This window comes from Carassius auratus, chromosome 43, assembly GCF_003368295.1.
Source record: "Carassius auratus strain Wakin chromosome 43, ASM336829v1, whole genome shotgun sequence".
NCBI lineage: Eukaryota > Metazoa > Chordata > Actinopteri > Cypriniformes > Cyprinidae > Carassius > Carassius auratus.
Genome location: NC_039285.1, coordinates 6,365,210 through 6,386,780, shown reverse-complemented (window position 1 = coordinate 6,386,780; position 21,571 = coordinate 6,365,210). Strand labels below are relative to the sequence as shown.

The 21,571-nt window shown below is 36.4% G+C and overlaps 1 protein-coding gene across 1 annotated transcript; it reads left to right on the top strand.

The window, feature by feature from the left end:
• Positions 1-13,395: 13,395 nt before the first annotated feature.
• Positions 13,396-18,911, top strand: LOC113061221 (gigaxonin). Its single transcript, XM_074559869.1, is given in 8 exon segments — positions 13,396-13,450; positions 14,266-14,378; positions 14,646-14,798; positions 14,896-14,934; positions 14,936-15,033; positions 16,948-17,082; positions 17,158-17,267; positions 18,243-18,911. Coding segments are annotated over 8 exon segments (882 nt in total). The 3' UTR covers positions 18,422-18,911.
• The last annotated feature ends 2,660 nt before the right edge of the window (positions 18,912-21,571 follow it).

The following is a 21,571-nucleotide window of genomic DNA, read 5'->3' as shown; positions in this document are numbered from 1 at the left end:
CTGACTTAATGCCTCTCTAAAGTTAGCGTTTCCCAAGATCTCCTACTGCACCTTAAAACGTTTAACATTTAAACAAATATTATGAATTATTTGTAATATATATATATATATATATATATATATATATATATATATATATATATAGTTTAAAATATTCAATACACTGTAAGAAAACAATCTGTTGAAAACAAATAATGTAATAAAAATTGTACTGTATATATCAAATTTTGATATGTTTCTTTATTGTGCATAAATAAATAATAAAGTTAATAAGTAAGTTTATGCACATACATAAATTGGCTCGATAACTTGTGTTATTCACATATACACAGTGCTTCATATGGGAAATATAGGAGTATGTGATCACTAGCCCCTGGGAATTTGACTATAAATTGATTTTTATTTTATTTTTTTAAAGGAAGCTGAAATCACACTAGAGCAGGCTTGTATCATTTATTATATCAAAGCTCATGGAATATGTGTCTTGAAAGGTTTATATGTTATCTCCAAAAATCTATATCTCTTTGGAGAAAATGAAAGGGATTTTTAATTCCAGAAGCTTACTGTTGTGCACTATTGGAAACCGCAAGAGCATGACTGATCTGGAAAATCAACAGATGAAGGAGGACCAGATAAAAAGCACAATCAATCAATCTGTCTCTCTTTCCATCCGACTTCCTTTATCATTCCTTATTCTGCACTGATTGGCCCATTACATTCAGAACACACATGTACACTCAACCCACACAAATCCACCCAAAGCACATCACGTTTTTTTTTTTTTTTCACAGCATGCCAAGCACATTTGCAGAATTTTAATTTTACAGGGGATCATACATATTTGTCACACTTGTATTTCCCAAGCAACAATAAGAGAGCTGTTCTGATGAGTGTAGAATAATGTCACCACGTTCCTTGAGTGTGCATAAATGAATAACTAAGTGAATAAGTTCATGCACATATTCGATCAAAATGTGGACCAGTGAAAGAACAGAGGGAGTTATGAAAAGAACATGTTTTGCATGCACTTATGAGACACTAAACCCCCAAGGTGCTTTTTAAAAGTGCTGCAGTATTTTTTCCTCAGTTTCATATGCATTTTCTTGGCCCAGAGTAGGGAGCTAATGAAGCTTGTCATCTGGAAACATTAAAAAAAATCTAACCTGAACATAGCTGTAACATGAACTGTATGCATGTAAATTAACCAGCTCTTTACTACTTCCTCTGATTCAAATCCACAAAAAACTAACTGTGTGGTATAAATCAGTGTACAGCTATTTAACTGATGCACAGGAAAAGAAAGGACATCTGTGGGATGGAACATGAATGAAACGGTATTGTATTTTCATTGCTATTAATGCACTGGATTGCCAGTGAACATTGGACTGAATGAGGTCTGCATTGTCACTGGCAGTTCTATCATAATACCATGTCGGTATGAATGTATGATGGTTGAAAAGGAGGGTGTCACAGGTTAGCCTGGTGACTATATAAACTTGGACTTTAAAACATATACCCATTTCACTGAAACTGTGCATTGCCGGCATCATTAACATCTGTGTACACCTCAGGAAAGTTTTATGGAGTTGTTGTTTTATTTAATCTAAAGTTTGTTGCATCTGTGTTAGTCATAGTTTTCAAATCTTGATAGTTTTCCTTAAAGTTTGCTATCATTTTTCTAAAAATAACAGAATGCCAGGACACTTAATAATTCATAGGATAATTACCTTTATTTTTCACATATTTTCCACAAACCTTTTGGCAGTTAAACTTCCAGGTTCACCCTCTGTACGACCAAACCCATAATCCAGGTCAATCTGTCTTTTTAAAGCAATAGCCACATCACTTCCTGTGGAAGATACCATTTTGGTGTGATGTCAGAGGGGGATGGTATTTAGGAAAATCTTCTTTTGCCATTTGATTAGTTGTTCAGCTCTGTCTCTGTTAATGGTTGTTGTTTTACCTGTTTGCAAGGTTTGATTGTTGTGTTGGGTGTTTATATTATTTAATTTGATCACTCAAAGACTAAAACATTTGTACGTAGTTGGTATGCTCTATAGGCGGGGCTTCAGCCTATAAATAGGCTGTATGACTGAAAGAAGTTCAGTTCTGATTGTGGACTCTAATGCTGAGCAGTGTTGCAAACTTGGGCCGTTTGGTTTAGCCAAAATTAGCACATTGTTGCTGTTTTCTTTTCTTTTTGTACAGTTTTTGTTTATTTTTGTTTTCTCTTTTGCACTGAAAATATTTTTGCACCTTCCAATAAAACAACGTTTTTGGATTTGCATCAACTTTTTGTACAGCACGTCATTTCCCTTTTCCACTCCAACTGGTCGGCCTCCCTACATATGGTGTCAGAAGTGGGATCCTCCCACCAGTGAGTGACGTGCTTACATAAGGTAATGCCCTGCTGACATGCCACCTAAAACGAGGGGTCAGCCTGTAGAGGGCACAGATGCAGTAATGGATCAAGCTGCTGCTGGAGGTGCTGATGAGGAGAGATTGTTGCCTGCAGAAATCCCAATCACTGGGGGAGATGCTGCCATCACAGCGCTGGCAAAATTGTTTCAGTCATTCATGCAGTATCAAAAGGACCGGGATGAAAGGCAGGAGAGGGAGACTTCTCGCCGTGAACAAAATTACAAGGTCCTCAGCCACCAGGTCACCCAAATGCAGCTAGACATGGAGCGGACAAGAACTGGAGCTTCGGCAGGAGCTGCTAATCGGGTGATAGACCATGAACCTCGAATAGCCAAGCTGGAGGACAGTGATGATATTGAACACTACCTTACAACTTTTGAAAGACTTGCAGAGGTGTATCAGTGGCCAAGGGATGACTGGGCGGTTCGTCTTATTCCCTTATTAACTGGCAAGGCCCGAAGTGCTTTTGTGGCTATGAACCCCTTACAAACCAGAGACTATGACCAAGTGAAAGCTGCAATTCTAAAAAAATATGAAATTGGTGCAGAGACATACCGGTTGAGATTTCGGTCCCTTAGTACCCCTGCCGATGAAACCCCTACGGAACTCTACATCCGACTGAAGGACTTGTTCTCCAAATGGGTACACTATGAGCAAAGTAATAAGATGGATATTATGGAGTCCCTGGTGCTGGAGCAGTACCTGCGAGTGTTGTACCCTGAGGTGAGGACTTGGGTAAAGGAAAGAGATCCCGACACCGCTGCAGAGGCTGCAACATTGGTTGAGGCCTACATTGCTGCCCGGAAGGGACCTGGAACTACTCGATATGCTGCCATCTTGCACCCTTTGCAGGGTAAGTCTGATGGGTTGGGGGGAGGTTCACACTCTCAAAGAGGCCCTAAAATATTTAAGCCCAGTCATTTTAAACCCCCAACATTGGCCACAATGCCCCAGACAACAGTTAAGGGAGAGATTGTCATATGTTATAACTGTGGTGAGCCAGGTCACACTAGGCCCCTTTGCCCACTCAAGAAGCCCAAGACAGCTAGTCTTTGTTATATGCCCCGGCCAGAACAGTTAAGAACACAGCCCGATCGAGAGCCAGTCATCACTGTACTGTTAAATGGTAAACCCCTTTCTGCGTTGGTGGACACAGGTTGTTCCCATACACTGGTCCAGGCCCAATATATACCCAGAGATTCCTGGAGTGAAGGAGACGCAGTGACAGTTTGCTGTGTGCATGGGGATAGCACTGAGTTGCCTACTGCTGAGGTTTATATTGAGGTCTGTAATCAGTCCTATCTGATGAATGTGGGTGTTGCAAGCAAGCTGCCCTATCCTGTACTGTTAGGTACTGACTTCCCTGTATTAGCTGAATTGCTGCAAGAGACTGTATGGTGTGGCGTTGTCACAAGGGCCCAAGCCAAGCAGCTTAGTCAGATTCCACAGCCCCAAGAAATAACACCAGACATTCTGCATGAAATGCCCTTCAGCTCTGAGACTAGCTTTGGTGAGTCACGGCCTACAGAGCAGGAAAGACTGCAGAAACGCAGGGAATGGGTTGAAGGGTTGTTGGAAACTTCAGAGCAAGCTGAGGAAGGGGTAGAAGAACCCGAACTCACTGAAGCAGACTTAGTTTTCCCTGGTAATCTAGCCCAACTTCAGCGTAAGGACTTAACCTTGACTGAATGTTTTAAACAGGCTGAGGAAAATGATGGTGTTCTGTCTTTGCTTGGTGAGACTTTTGTTGTACAAAATAGTCTTTTGTACCGACAGAGTAAGGAAGAGGGACTGCAGCTAATAGTACCTAAAGCATACAGGAAGGAGGTATTAGAACTTGGGCATTCTATTCCCTGGGCAGGTCATTTGGCTTTTATGAAGACATTAATGCGAATTGCAAAAAGATTTTACTGGCCAAAGATGTACAGTGAGGTTAAGGAGTTCTGTAAATCTTGTCCAGAATGCCAGCTCACTACGGGCTGTACTCCTGCCTACGCACCCCTTATACCACTTCCTGTAGTTGACACTCCTTTTAAGCGAATAGGGGTGGACATAGTTGGGCCTGTGGAAAAGAGTCAGAGAGGGAACCGATTTATTTTGGTTATTTGCGATTATGCTACCAGATACCCTGAGGCATACCCACTAAGAGAGGTCACAGCTAAGCAAATAGCCACTGTACTCCTACGTTTTTTCTCGCAGGTAGGCATACCTCAGGAAGTGCTCACAGATCAGGGCCCAAACTTCATGAGCCACACCCTACAAAAGGTATATCAATTGCTAGGCATAAAAAGAGTACGGACCACCCCCTACCATCCACAGACTGATGGTCTTGTTGAACGTTTTAACCAGACCTTGAAAACAATGCTGAGAAAATATGTGTCTGACACGGGCAAAGACTGGGACAAGTGGCTTCCATTCCTCCTGTTTGCATATCGAGAGGTGCCTCATGCCTCCACAGGGTTCTCGCCATTTGAACTGTTGTATGCTCACGATGTCAGAGGGCCTCTGGATGTACTGAGGGAGAGTTGGGAGGCTAATGATAAACCAGACAAGAAAAATATTATCTCCTATGTGCTAAAGATGAGAGAGCATCTGCAAAAGACAACAACCCTTGCACGAGAAAATCTCCTGCAGTCCCAAAAACGGCAAAAAGAGTGGTACGACAGATCAGCCAGATCCCGTGCATTTGAACCAGGTGAAAAGGTATTGTTGTTGTTACCAACGAGTGAGCATAAACTGCTGGCTAGGTGGCAGGGCCCCTACCAAATAAAGCGGAAGGTGGGTCCTGTGACATATGAGATAGAGATCCCCTCCAGGACCCAGCCCTTGCAAATCCTCCATGTTAACATGTTGAAGAAGTGGTATTCTCGTTCAACACAATTAGAACCTATGTCTGAGGAAGAAGTGGGAACCGCAACTGCTTTGTTCGTGAGATCCATTGAGGGAGAGGAGGAAATCGAGGAACAATACCTGCCTGGTCGTCAGGGGAACAGTCAGCTGAATTTTGAGCACCTGGAAGATGGTAAAAGACAGGAACTTCTACAATGTATTCCAGCCCAACTTTTTATGGAAACACCTGGCAGAACAAGTGTTATCCACCACCACATAACTCTCAAGGATCCCAAACCCATTTGTCAGCCAGTATATCGGGTCCCAGAAAGACTTCTGCCAGTTATGAAGGAGGAGTTGGAGACCATGCAAAGCCTTGGTGTGATTGAACCTTCATCCAGTGAATGGAGCAATCCCATTGTCCTAGTGCCCAAGAAGGATGGCACTCTTAGATTCTGTCTGGATTTTCGCAAACTCAATAGTGTGAGCAAATTTGACCCGTATCCCATGCCAAGAGTGGATGAGGTAGTAGAGAGTCTTGGCAGAGCAAAGTATCTCACCACACTCGACCTATGCAAAGGATATTGGCAGGTTCCACTAAGTCCAGAGAGCAAGGAGGTGACCGCATTTAAAACACCCTTTGGACATTTTCAGTTCTGTGTCCTACCCTTTGGCCTTCATGGAGCTCCAGCTACTTTCCAAAGGATGATGGACCAGATCCTTAGGGGGACTGAGAGGTTTGCTGCTGCATACTTAGATGACATAATCATCTATAGTCAAACTTGGCAGGAACATATGTGTCATCTGAAGGACGTACTACTGAGAATTAAGAATGCTGGTTTAACCATCCGGCCAGACAAATGCACCCTAGCCAGGGCTGAAACACAATACTTAGGGTATGTGCTAGGTCATGGAGTAATACGTCCCCAGGTGGGCAAAGTGGAGGCCATCAAGAATGCTGAACGGCCAGTGACCAAGAAACAGGTCCTGCTTTCCTGGTTATGCCGTATGAGAGACACAAATGCTCGTATCACCAGATGGTTTTTAGCCATCCAACCATTTGATTTTGAAATTTTGTACAAAGCTGGGTCACAAAATTGTGCTGCAGATTACCTCTCTAGGGCACCTCAGGTGTCTGAGGAAAGGGGGGGAAATGTCACAGGTTAGCCTGGTGACTATATAAACTTGGACTTTAAAACATATACCCATTTCACTGAAACTGTGCATTGCCGGCATCATTAACATCTGTGTACACCTCAGGAAAGTTTTATGGAGTTGTTGTTTTATTTAATCTAAAGTTTGTTGCATCTGTGTTAGTCATAGTTTTCAAATCTTGATAGTTTTCCTTAAAGTTTGCTATCATTTTTCTAAAAATAACAGAATGCCAGGACACTTAATAATTCATAGGATAATTACCTTTATTTTTCACATATTTTCCACAAACCTTTTTGCAGTTAAACTTCCAGGTTCACCCTCTGTACGACCAAACCCATAATCCAGGTCAATCTGTCTTTTTAAAGCAATAGCCACATCACTTCCTGTGGAAGATACCATTTTGGTGTGATGTCAGAGGGGATGGTATTTAGGAAAATCTTCTTTTGCCATTTGATTAGTTGTTCAGCTCTGTCTCTGTTAATGGTTGTTGTTTTACCTGTTTGCAAGGTTTGATTGTTGTGTTGGGTGTTTATATTATTTAATTTGATCACTCAAAGACTAAAACATTTGTACGTAGTTGGTATGCTCTATAGGCGGGGCTTCAGCCTATAAATAGGCTGTATGACTGAAAGAAGTTCAGTTCTGATTGTGGACTCTAATGCTGAGCAGTGTTGCAAACTTGGGCCGTTTGGTTTAGCCAAAATTAGCACATTGTTGCTGTTTTCTTTTCTTTTTGTACAGTTTTTGTTTATTTTTGTTTTCTCTTTTGCACTGAAAATATTTTTGCACCTTCCAATAAAACAACGTTTTTGGATTTGCATCAACTTTTTGTACAGCACGTCATTTCCCTTTTCCACTCCAACTGGTCGGCCTCCCTACAGAGGGGTTGAGGTTGCTTTTTCATAGATTTGAATTTAAATTAAATTAATGCATTTATCCAAAGCAACTTACAGTGCATTCAGGCTAACGTTTTTTACCTAACGTGTTCCCTGGGAATCAAACCCACAACCTTGTGCTGCTAACGCAATGCTCTACCACTTGAGCCACAGGAACACTTTTGTGGAATTTGGGAAATATTTTGTGAGGATGGAAACATTTCTCATGAAGCACGCCTGGCAAGGTATAATAATGCGTTATAGCATGTTGCTGCTCTAAATTCAATTTTTCTCTGGGGAAAGGTGCAGGTAAGAGGGAAAAATAGAGATCGTTCGCGCAGTCATGATAAATGCTTTCACCCCTGGAGACTCCTTCTCTGGAGATGACGCTGACTTCGATGCTCTTTAGAGGGGAAAACGTGTGAAAGGAGAGGAAACAACTTGGTACGGTTATCTTACAGGTCACTGATATAGCAAGTAAATGAAAATGAACCCAAACTCAATGTAGGTCCAAACAAATCCCACATTTGAATTAATTATTTATGGCAGATTTTTAAGAGGCAAAATATAGGCTAGATCAACTAAATGTTTGCTTCCCTGTTTCTTTGCTTGTTTTTTTAGCTCATTTGACTCAATGGTGTTCTTAGTCATGTTTCATATCAACTTCTTTGTCACAGATGTCTCCTAAAAATTCTAAAAGAAACAAATGGGACGAATGTCTATTTCCTGCACCTCTCTACAGCAGCGCATCATTCCCAAGTGGCAAGACAAAATAAATGATATTTTACCTGAGTTGAATGCGAGTTATGCTGTCTGTGTTGAATGTGATCCAGTTAAAAGACCATGTATGAGGAAATAAAAAAAATTAACATTAAAACACCATTACGTTAGTCCGATTCAAAGGGTGCCACTTATGGTAATAGAAAATAATATGGGAGTAAAAATATATTTCAGTGCTTTTGTTTTTCTAGCAAAAAGCATTCACCAAGAAACTTTGCGTTCTCTAACAAACACAGCAAATAAAATAGGTATATCTCCCACTTGCCTTATGTTATTCCGAACTTGATGGAACACAAAAGCATTGAAATATATATTTTTTCCCCTCTCATCTATTTCTTAACATACAGCGAGAGATTCACAAAAACATTACTCATTATAGGCCTACTAAACTATTCAAAAAGGTGAGTTCAGTTTAAATCTTTAACTGAAGTGAATTGGTATATATATATTATATATATATATATATATATATAATTTTACAATTATACTTCTGGCTTCGAAATAGCTCAGTAGTTTACTTTTGAGTTTCTGCACATTGAGAAGAGATATAAAAGAGCAATCCAACCACCCAGTGTCTCCTGACCACCCAATCACAAAACACATCCCTCTTTTGTCAGGCAATTTCCCTAGGGATGTTGAAAACTTCCCCGCCTGATTAAAGAACAAAAGGAAATAGTGAATTATTTTTAGATGTGGAATGGGTTCCCACAAAGATGAGTTTAATCAATTGTAATTAATTCTCCTGGTTATGAGCGGTGGAGCCTGACGAGTCAAAGAAGGGGTTGAGGATATTGAACTCCATTGAAAACCCATTAATGCCTAATAAGAGGGGAAGTGGAAAAACTAGGTAAGATATGAAAGGCGACTAATGTGAGAATCTAAATTTGCTGTTCCTCTTAGACAGATCTAGAACTTGAAGGCTCACCTTTGCTCATGCTTTCATCAAGAATGATTGTTACAGATGAGAAAGAAAGGTTGACAGACTAATACTTACAGTGACTCTGTCTTCGGGTTGCTCCTATTCTGTCAGATGGTCCAGTGCTTAGAAAACTCTGGACAGTGCATGTTCAGCTAATTATCAAACATGTATTCTGTCTTTTAGGCTGAACAAAAGAGGAATCAGTTCACACGACATACACACACCACCTTCAAAGACATTGTGACCTTGCCTTCACTTTGCTTTCCATTAATTTGTTTTGTTTCAAAATGGAAGTGATACAGACAGACAATAGCACTTGAGAAATAATTAGGCACTCTCAAAGATGCTAATCAGGTTCCATATGAAGTGACTCTATTAACTCTAAGCCCAATCTAAAGAAATGACTGCTAAGGACAGCTGTGAGGTGCTGAATATCAACTTGAGATAAATGGCCTGGTGCTGAATTTATTGAGAAACAAGCAAATGACGCAGTTTCATCAAAACGTTCTCCTCTACTCCTACATAACACTCACTGAACTGAAAACATCACTCTGAAAAACTATGTTAACTTCAGCAGAATTCAGTTCCCTTCCATAAAAGTGGATGGATAGACATATGTTAACCTCTTGACATTATTACAAATCATAAATTATTGTTTTTATGAATAAAGCAAGGTTAATAACACCAGTGACATAAAACAAATGCTTTTTTACTGTAACATGACATCTATAGCACAAACTAAAACAAACATATTGTACCATTAAATCGCTTTAAATAAATGAAATAGTTCCCTGTCACAATAGCAATGACCGTTCTATTTTATATAGATATTGTTTGATTGTAGTGATCCACTGCCTTTATTAATGAAGCAAAGACTTCAACCATTCTCCACTAGAATAGGATACATGATAGTCTGATTTCCATTATTAAAACGTAAGTTCTGTAATTGTATTGAGCTTACTAAGATATCATCTAAGTTATATGGATTCTTTTGTTTTGTTTAATTTCATTAGACAATTTCTCCCTTAGTTTTATTAATCTCTGACACTTACATACATATGTGTATATATATATATATATATATATATATATATATATATATACTCACACACACATTGTATTACTCTTTCATGCATGTGTTTCTGTTTCTCTATTGAATTTATGTTTTATATTTGTTATCATTCATACTGTCCACACTGAATTAAGTCAATTAAATTGTTATTCTCATTGCTGGTAACTGTGTTTGCAAGCAAAGCATAATAAAGTATTAGTCAAAGATTAATGAATTAATGAAATAGTCAATTATTAATTGTTTAAATTTGATTGCAAACTTACTGGCTGCCTCCAAATTCGCATACTATATAGCAGAAGAAAAGCAGTTTGTGACAAAAAAAAATATGTCCGAATTCAAAGTACATACGATGGACACTTTACTGTCCCATGAGGCAGTGGGAGAGGGTTTGTGAATGACAGGGAAGTGAAGCTACTGATGCTGGTAGGTCATGTGATAATGACAACATGGTGAATGTTGTACATCCATACTACACACATTCAAACTATATGGAACATACTTTTTTAGCAGTCATGAATTACTTATTTAAAATAATGATCTACTCGAAAGGGTATGCGATTTTTAGACACAGCCACCACGTGTATAGCTTCCTCTTCATCTGATTTTTGACCTTTTCCAACTTTTTTGGTATTTTCAATACAAAAATACTGAAAATATTGGCCTTTTTTGTTGTTGTTGTTGTTGTTGTTGTTGTTTTTTACTTGATAGACCTAGCCCTGTTTAAACTTGGGAGAGAAAAAAATAGAGTCGAACCATAGAGTTTCTTGTACTATAAATGTTTTACCCGGAAAGACTGGAATTAATAGGCCAATGAGTGGAAGAGATCCTAGTACACAGAACTGGTTTTGAGAGCCACAGGCATGCAGGCATGGAAAGTACACTGTGTGCCTACTGACGTGGGTGCTACAGTTTTCTAAGAATTCACAATGTTTGTTTACTGTAGAATGTGAAAAGACAAGAGGAAAGATGTTGCATTACAACCTTTTTATGGCCTTTTAAACCTTTTATTCATATGCCTGTTGATAGAAACATGAGGGAAAGAGTGGGAATAAGACATGAATCAGGCTCAGTCTGGGTTCCTGTAAGCCAACAGCTCTTACACATCATGAGCACTTGCTTTGCATTTTTCCTCTGGTTTCAACGTCCTAAATGTTCCTGTATTCAAGATTTAAGGTGCCCAATACATTAAAGAGTGAATATAAACGAGACTGATATTGTGGAATATGTGGTTAAAGCTTGAAAGAGACAAAATAATCAGGGACAGAGAAGATACTTGTGAGAGGGCCTATAAATGCAGAATTGGGCATGTTTTAAATCAGAATGGTCCATTCCTGCTCCCGCGGGCCACTGTCTTGTGCAGTTTAGCTCCAACCCCAATCAAACACATCTAAACCATTCTTGAAACTACCAGGCACCCCTGCTTTAAAAGATGGTTAAACAGATACAAAAGCTTTTTAAAGATGGATAAAATGCTGGATGGATACATTTTTTATTTATTTATTTATTTATTTTTATCCGATGGACTAAGGTTTGTTAACCATGGCTGAAATCTGAAATCTATGTTCTGTGAGCACCATCTAATGGTGGGCGGCTCTTTAATTTACGTGCCAAAGGACATGCCAAGTCACAGAAGGTCTGGGCCAATTTAATACACTATAAAAGGTTGTATACTTGGTGAAGGGTATATCCTACAGACTCTAATTAAAATCTCCTCTTTATATTCCAGTGAAATGAGCATGAATCACCAGAATTAAAGGAAATAGCTCTCTTTACGATAATTGGCACAGCTGATCAGTGTCACAAACGGGTGTTAAATCACCATATAGCACTCTCTTAATGAAAGATTAATTCAATCCTCTTCCTTGTCTCACTCATTCACAACTTTGAGGTCACCAGTCCACATAAATTAAAACCTCTCCTCATTTTTTTTTTTCTGGACCATCAATGTGTCAGCTTAATTATCTTTCTTTACATGCATAAAGGATAGATTGGTCCACTGTAGACTTCCTTCTGACAAAGCTCTTTTCCCATAATGTCCTGACAGGAACCTGTGATTAATGACACATAATGACTAAGCAACAGCGGGATTTACTGTCCTATAAATGTTTTATTAAAATGCATTACATCCGTGCAAGAGTGGCTGTTTCAAAGAAATGAATCTAAGCTCTGAAATTAATCAACATATGACATTTACCTAAAGGGAAATCCCATGAGTATACATATAAATCTGCAATACTTTTTATCCTCATTTAGTAGTATGTTAATGCTGTAGTAAGGATTTATAGATAGCTCTATATTGCTTGTCAAATAATAGCTTATTAATCTCACTATATTAACTTAGTATATTCACAATTTCTCTGCTACATTTACAAGAAATTATTCTTTTGAGAAAAGGTGAGAAAACAACCAATAAAACACTGACCTACAACAAACATTTTAGAGTAATGAATATTAAAATATGAGTAAAGGGGGAAATAATAGTTAAGGGGCTTTGATATATTTTAAAAATATAACCCAATGATAACAAACTCAAGAAATCGTATCATTAGAGACTACTAACAACTATCATGAACAAATAAAATACGTTTTGATAAATTATTCGTTGAAATATAAACAAATCAGCATTATCATTATCATAATTTGAAGAAGACATGATGAAATATGTGTGCACGCAATTTTTCTTAAGCTTATTTAAAAAAATATATTTTTCATAATGATTATTATTAAAGAAACGATTAAAAAACAGCATTTAAAATGTATTTGAATGTTATGAAAATAGATTATAGTATTAAATGTTTCCTAAAATCTCTTATTAAAATAAACTATAAATACAAATAATTCACTGTAATGTTTATGCAATAATTTTATTCCCATATTTTCTACGATAATTTCTTGAACATTTCTACGTACTGTACACCTGCATGTTTTATTTTGGGCGTGAAGTGGGGGGTGAACTTTTATTATGAAAAACGAAAGGCTCTTCATGGTGACATCACATAAAGTCACTAATCTTCCTAATTGTTTTTCTGCATTGTGAGCTGCCCTGACACAGTCAGCTGATTATGAGAATCTGAAGTTACAGAGAGCATCAAGAACAAATGTATTTCAAGTACACTGGAATGAGTTTTAATGATTTAAACCTGTAGTTCTGTTTATATAAGACAAGCATGAATCACGTTGTTGTTGTTTTGTCTGATCATATCTCTGTTGTTCTAACAGCATGTCAAACCCTAAAAGAGCTGGATCAGTGGTGTCAGACCCTCAACACTCCCAAAAGCTCCTAAGGGTCATTCAGTCTTTAAAACAAGATGATTGTTTTCAAGATGCAGTGCTGGTTTTGGAAAATGAACAGATTCCTGTTCAGAAAAACATTCTGGCTGCTGCTAGTTCATACATCAGGTATGAGAATAAGCTTGAAAATGGGATACTTGTGCATGAAACGAGATCAGATCAGTAGAACTGTTATGTTTGCCAAGACATGTAGCGGACCCTTGAGCAATGTGTCAAATGGGTGTGCCAAACAGCCCTACCTTGCCTGTTGCTTGGGTCACCTAAAAAAATAGGAAATAGGACAGTTATTAACACACCTTCATGTGACCTGCTCTATAAAAAAAAAGAAAAGAAAAAGAAAACCAAACCGACTGCGAGTTTATGGATGCTCTGATATTCTATTAATAAAAAATAAATTTAAAGGACTTAAAAATGTCATTACTTAACATAAAATAAACATGAACTGAAATAAAAAAGTACTTAAATAACTAAAACTTAATAAAAAAAATAGACATAAAAAAAACATTTAAAAAAATACAATGATAATACACATAACAAAATTACTAAATATAAAAAATAAAATCTAATTCAAAATATTAAGAAAAACACTTCTATGAATGGTGAGATTTAAAAAAAAAATTGATTCATGGACTATTCCTTAAAAGCAAATCTTTTCAAAGAAAAATACTCATTCAAATCAGTGAATCGCTTTTGAAATTCAGTTCACTGATTCATGTATCTGGGGTCTCAACTGTTATTCACAAACATTCACTGCATAACTCAATGCTTCCACAGTTTTCAAATCTCTTTTGTGCTTAATATTCAAATTCTCACAATAAGCAACAGCAAACAGAAAACACTGGTATTATGGTGTCATTGATATATGGTGAGGCATGTCTTCACACATAATGACTGAACTGTAATTAATCTGTCTGTCCAATCAGAGGGGTACCTGTTTGCAATAGGAGGAATGAATGAGAATAAAACAGTCTTTAGCAGTGGAGAGAAATATGACCCAGTGACCAACACCTGGACTCAAATCCCACCGATGATGCAGGTATTCCAAAATGTGTATGTGAATCGGGACATTTGAATGGGAATGCAACTGTTGGAATAACATGAACTAAATTAACCATCATAGTTTATTAGAGATATTTAGAGGCAAATTTGCTAGTAACCAGTTTGGTATAAAGGAACTTGTTTATTAATTTTAATTGGTTGAAAGTGGTAGATATTGTATAATTTAATCTTTATAGTGTAGTTTTTATATTAACCACCAGGTGTCAGTATTGTTATATTGTATCTATATCTTGTATCTTTCCAGGCCAGACAGCACTTCGCCATTGCAGAGTTGGATGGGATGGTCTATGTTTTAGGTGGAGAGAACGAGGATACTGAGGTCCTCCTCACAATGGAGGTGTTTGACCCCCATTGCAGTGTTTGAAGAACACAACCAAAAATGACCACAGTGCGCAAAGTGAGGTTTAGGCTATTTTTTTTAATATTTTTACAAATCTGCAAAGTTGTACCGCAGTACACTCATGCTTTTCACACTTTGTGTTTCTATTCTTCAGTTCAGTTGCTGTGCCACCATGAAAAAGAGACTGTATGTTATTGGGTGGAGGATCTTATGGAAAGATTTATGACTCTGTGGAGAGCTATGACCCCAAAACCCAACAGTGGACTACAGTCTGCCCTCTTAAGGAAAGGAGGTAAAGTAAGTAAATATTCAATTCAATTCAATTCAAGTTTTTTTTTATACCGCTTTTTACAAGACAAATCGTTACAAAGCAACTTTACAGAAAATTATGTTTCTACAATATTTAGTAGTAGCTAGTAGTTTGTGCACATTTGACAGGATTTTAGAAAAAATAAAAATAATAATAATAAAAGACGTAGTCAGCTAGACGATGAACTATCAATATTATTAATTAAGTTATTATACAATTCAGTCACACATTTAGCAATAATTGTTAGTTCTGTTTGTAGATTCAGGGTTAGACGTATATTCATTTCAAATAGACGTATATTCATTTAATAAGTTAAATTACTAGTTCACCCAAAAGTGAAGATTTGTTGAAAACTTACTGACCATCAGGCCAACTAAGATGCACTGTTGATGAGTTTGTTTCTTCAATCGGACAACAGATTTGGATAAATTTAGCTTTACATCACTTTCTCACCAATGGATCCTCTGCAGTGAATGGGTGCCATCAGAATGAGAGTACAAACAGCTTATTAAAACATTACAATAATTCACAAGTAATGTAGGAAATGTGCACGCTGCGTGTTTGTAATAAACAAATCCTTCATTAAGACATTTTTAATGTCAAACTATTGCCCCAGGATAAAATATCCTCCATCCATAATATTGCTTTCTCCGGTGAAAAAGTGGTCCTGTCTGAACCCGGACAGAAATATACACAGATTAATCACTGTTTAAAGATAGAACACCTTAATGATGGATTTGCGTCTTACAAACACGCAGCTCTTCACTTCACAATACTGATGGACCGAAGTTCAAATGGATTACTTGGGATGATGTTTTACCGTATGACCGACATTGTGTAAGGGTCTGTATTTATATATAACATAAGAAAAATGTGTCAGTGTGCCCTTGCAATTTGTTTCATAACACTTTATCTTTAAAAGATGGTGATGTAATTTTATTACATTTAGGTAACCAGGTTTTCACTGAATAGGTGTGAAAGAGGTTATATTGTTATTTGATAATGGGAACAGCGGAAACGTCATTCAGCATAACTTGGCCCCATGCATCCAAACCACAAATACTGGATGCTCAAAGCGCAATGCTCTTTGTAGATGTGAATTTAGAGAATGCTTTTTCACATCCTGCCTATGACGCAGAGAAATGTCAAAAGTTAAACAGATTGTATTTTAAGACAAAGACGGCACATCTTCATAAGGCTCTAACGGCTATGAGAACTGGGACGCACCCTGTGATGTGTGATGGCTTACAGATGTGTCTTTTGAACAATAGTAGTCAAGGGACCTATCAGTCTAACCCATGTAACTGGAAACAGTTGATCACCATCTGGAGGGAAATAAATAGTACTTTTTCTTAGTGTTCCTGTCTTGTTTAGAGTATCATTTTCTCCATAGCTCTGTTACACAATCTAATGAGCTGCCTAGCTGCCTTCTGCCTTCATCCTAACTGCCACAAAACCTCCTAAAACTGATTTGGGGCAATCTGCATCATTGCTAACTGCTGGTGCAACAGAAATAGCACTTTCCACAGAAGACTTGACTCCTCACATCTGGTTCAAGACCTTAAGGTGATGATACATGGGGCAACTTTTTGAGCAATGTTGCTGGACAGTGTTGCTGTCAGCAGGCAACCAGGTGAGACACAGGGCCCACGACCAATCTAAAGTATCAGAATACCCAGAAGACTCTGTGTATCATCACCTTTAGTCAAGGTAGTGCCATTTTTAATGTGAGGAAGAGAAGTACAGTGCGTTCATTAGATTGTTCAGAGAGAGATTTACAATGTTAGAGAAATATATGTATTTCTGTGTCTGAAGTCTAAATTGACAAGTATTCTGTGCTGTCCACTATTTGTGCACTATTCCTTGATGTGAATGCGGCTGAGTTGTTTTCCTCAGGTTTGGCACAGTAGCATGTGGGATTGGACAAGAGCTCTATGTATTTGGTGGTGTGAGGAACAGAGACGCTGACAACCCAGAGTCCAGTCAGGTGACCATCTGCAAGTCTGAGTTCTTTCACGATGAGCTAAAAAGGTCAGCTCTTCAAAGCAACACTCGTACAGAGCAATAGTGATGTGTATGTTCATGCATGTATTTTTTTTCTCTCAGATGGGTGCTTTTAGATGACCAGAACCTCTACATACAGTCCACATCGTCTTTTGTTTATGGAGCTGTTCCCATTGGTGCCAGTATATATGTTGTTGGAGAGCTTGACACTGGTAAGCTGATAAGGTCTTATAATCATACTTTATCCTCTGTATAGGGACGTCCTTTTATATGTATACCTTCAAATTCTGTCCATGAGAAGGTCAAAAAAAATGTGCTATGATAACTTATACATTTAAGATACAACTAGTGCATATTTTAACTTTTTTAACATTTTGAAGACCAAAGCATCAGCTACTTCGAAATGTTACAAGCTACTAATGAATTAGTAGTTAACATCAAGCTACCATTTTTATTAAGTCGTTAACTATATTAACGACAAAACTACATTAAAGTTAAGAAGGTATATATTTTAAGATATATTTTATATAATATAAGGTATAATATAATATAATATAATATATATTATATGGCATATATTATAGTCAAAAAAATATATATATATAATAAAACATTTTGAAAGTGATTACTTAAAAAAAATGAAAAAAAAAATGAAAAAAATAAAGAAAAATATTAAGAAAAATATTTTATTTCAGATAGTTTCTAAGGAAACCTCATGTACTAAAACAAACAAATATTACCAAACTTTTTTAGACATTTTTTATGAATTAGAAGAATGCACAACAAAATTACTAAACCTAGTTTAAATTAAATGGGAAAAGGAAAATCTAGTTCAAAATAGTAATAAAAGCTCAATTAATACAATGACATTAAAATAGCACTACTTTTTAATTATGTATCAGTACAATCGGGCCAGTATTTATCTTTATCAAAACCGATGATAAACTCAATTAGGGTGTTTAAATACAGCACTTTTACGAGTATACAACTAATTACTGCATATGAAACACTTTTAAATGTAAACCATTAATGAATCAAAAACAGTTGTTATTATTAGAAGTATTTAAGAAATCCACTACAAAAATGCCACTAAAAGGTTTCTGGAAATACTACTGAATGATGAGGTTTTTTTTGTGACCTTTTTATTGATACAAGTGGTTTAAATTGAACAGATTTGCTAAAATGAGCCACATGGCCATTTTGGAATAATGTGCGGGAGTTCCGCAGAAGCACAGGTACCACCAGACCCCTCATGGCCTCTGATCTGAGCAGGACGAGCTGTGCCACCCTACGCATTGCTAACTGTAAGCTGTTCCGCCTGCAGCTCCATCAGGGACAGTTCCAGATCCGGGTTCAATCCACATAAACAACTCACATCCTCACCTCTGGCTTTATATCACTCCTCCGTCGTCTGCTGGTTTGGAGGAGGATGCAGAGGATTGTGAGATCACACTGGCAACAGCAGAGTTTGGTTATAATGTGGGAAAGCTTGAATGAATTGTCCTGTTTTTTTTTATGTTGTCTTTTCTTAGAGGATGAATTTTACATAATCTTTGGTTCCTTTTTACATGATTCCCAGTCACAGGAAATGCTGTTACATTAGATGCGACCTGCTGACTGTTTTCATGCTTTATATGAATAGTTTACAATAGAATGTACCTAGAGTAGCTGTAACACTTTTGAACATCGGTGAAGGAAGTCAAAATTGCTTATTTTATACTGTAGTTAAGTCTTAAATGTGGGTTCAGTAAGTAAGGGAACAAATCAAGAACTATGATTTAGTAGTATGTTCATATCAAGCACAGTTCTGTTGCTAATGCAAGTGTCTGTCTAGCTACTGTACAGTCAAAGTTGAAATGACATGTTAGCTTATTGAAATGATTCAAAATCTCATTGCACTTTTGCTGATAATTAATCTTGAATTTAAAGTTTGTTGTTATTTATATATATATATATATATATATATATATATATATATATATATATATATATATATATATAATTGTAATAAAATAATAGGTGTATATAATATACACACAATAAAATATTTTTATTTGTGTGTGTGTGTATTTATTTATTAATTATTTTAAGTGCATAAATTGACTAGATGCCTTTTTTATTTTTTAAATGAATGAATGATACATTTATATAACGCTTTAATGTGTATTGTTGTACCCCCAAATTACTTTACAATCATATGAGTGTGCAGCATCCTCTTAAGGCCTTATTAACAATGCCTGGGGGAAATTTCAGCCTTGTTGAACATTGCCAATAAATACATTCTGTCTTACCATATTTGGATATTATTATTTTGTTAAGTCCCATCTGTGTTTCATTTATATAGAAAAAAAAAAATGCCATTAAAAGCCCAGCTGTGGGATTGTTTGTATTGAATTTGAATACCTGTGCTCTTGTTTTGAAAATGAACCTTATGGAATTAAGCATTTTTAATATTAAATTTGTTTAACAAATGCCATTAAACATTTAATTAGTCCCAGCAGTTAACCTTAGTAACCTTATGTTTTCTGATCAGAAGTACATTAGCAAGAATAACACGAGTTTTAACTAATCCATATGCATTGTGTTGTCAAAGTTGAAACTGATACTTGCATATTTCATTTGTCTATCATGTTCATCTATCATGTCTTTCATGTTAACTGATCACATTTTACTGTTGGTCTTGTATCCAGGGACTCAAAACACCACAGCATGTCAGAAATAGATGCAAGTTGCTGGTCTCACCCTTATGTGGTGAGATATATTTTGTGAATGACCTCTGAACTGGCTTTCCTTTCAGTGTGGACAGTTTTGGCATCTGGTGACCCCATTTGTTCTGTGCATGATTCAGCTGCTGCTGTCTGTTCTAACTGAAGGGATGAACATTTCATATTCACCACTATTGAAATGCAGACCAATAGCAGGAATAAATGCCACACTTTCACACACTAACATTTTGTCAAAAAAATGGATCTCGAGGTATGAGAATGCAACCCCAAAAAAATGACAGGACCCATTTGTGGTGTTTGTACCAACAATCTATGGTTTGCAACAATGCACTGGTTACTAAATTAAAGATGTGCACTGACCAATGTTTGTGGAAGTTGTCATTTCTATAGCACAACAAAATTTGCACAACAAAATCAGAACACCGAGTGAATGTAATGTGTATTCCTCGCCAAGATTTCATACATGCACATGAAAATTATCAACACATTCTTTTACTATAAACATTGTCATGACTCCATTTGCGCACAACACTAAAACGCTTGGTGTCTGCCAGAATTTTGTGATTAAAAAAATGTTTATATTATGCAAAGTGGTGTTCTGGTACTAAAAGCACATTTTCACTGTGGAATTCTCATTCCTTGTTTGTGTTGTTTTGGAGTGCAAGTCAGGCTTTGATTTGCCTCTGAGGTAATGTTGAAACCTGCCTTGTAATAAAATCTCATGCAGAAGTTGGTTGTGTGTCTTTTATGTGGTTGTTAAAACATGCATAAAACGAAAGGAAAATTTAAAACGGTTTCATTCAAAACTAAATTTTACCATTAATATTTTTTGATTCAGTGTTTTAATTATCATGAGTATACCGTCACGTCAGTTAATGGAATAAAATCTAATCATATGCATTGTTATATTATTTACATATATATACATGTATAATCAATTATTCAGGATTTCAGTTATTTGAATTTAAAAATCTAAAATGAAATATAGCAGTGTGTGTAAATATATATATATATATATATATATATATATATATATATATATATATATATATATATACGTATATATATATATATATATATATATATATATATATATATATATATATATATATAAATATACATATATATATATGTATATATACGTGTGTGTATATATATATATTATATATATATAGTATTACAGTGAGAAATAAGAATAATCGTTCCTAAGAATAAAACAAATTTGCTTAATTTGTCATGAAAATAATATCACAATGCCAATACATGTTATATTTTGCATTGTAAAATTAAGCATAAAAAATAAATTTTTAACAATAATTTGATAATAGACTTTTTTTTTTTCATTGATTTCGAGTTAAAATGAAAAATAAGAGAAAAATAATTTGTTTATTATAGTTTCCTCTCTCTCTCTCTCTCTCTTGATTTTGAGTTTAAATATTTCTGTGAAAGCATTCTTTATGGCTTAAATGCAATGCAGTATTTTCACACCAGTATTGATTCCTCTCAGTTAATAGAGATTAATAATTAGTGAGAGGCATTCCATCAGGAAGGGGACAGTGAGTATTCTAGTGAATACAGCATCCGTTCACTCAGTACACAAGTCATAGTAACATCTTGTAAAACTGAAATATGCCGGGGAATTTAGTCTCTCGTAAGCAAGTCTTGATTGTTGCATAACTCTGGAATGTTAACAAAGTTTGGGTTTTCTGTTGCGTAGCGGGTGTCTCATCAAAAGTTGTGTCTATGAATATGTTGGGTCTTGTGTGTGTATGATTAAACAGTGCAGGACA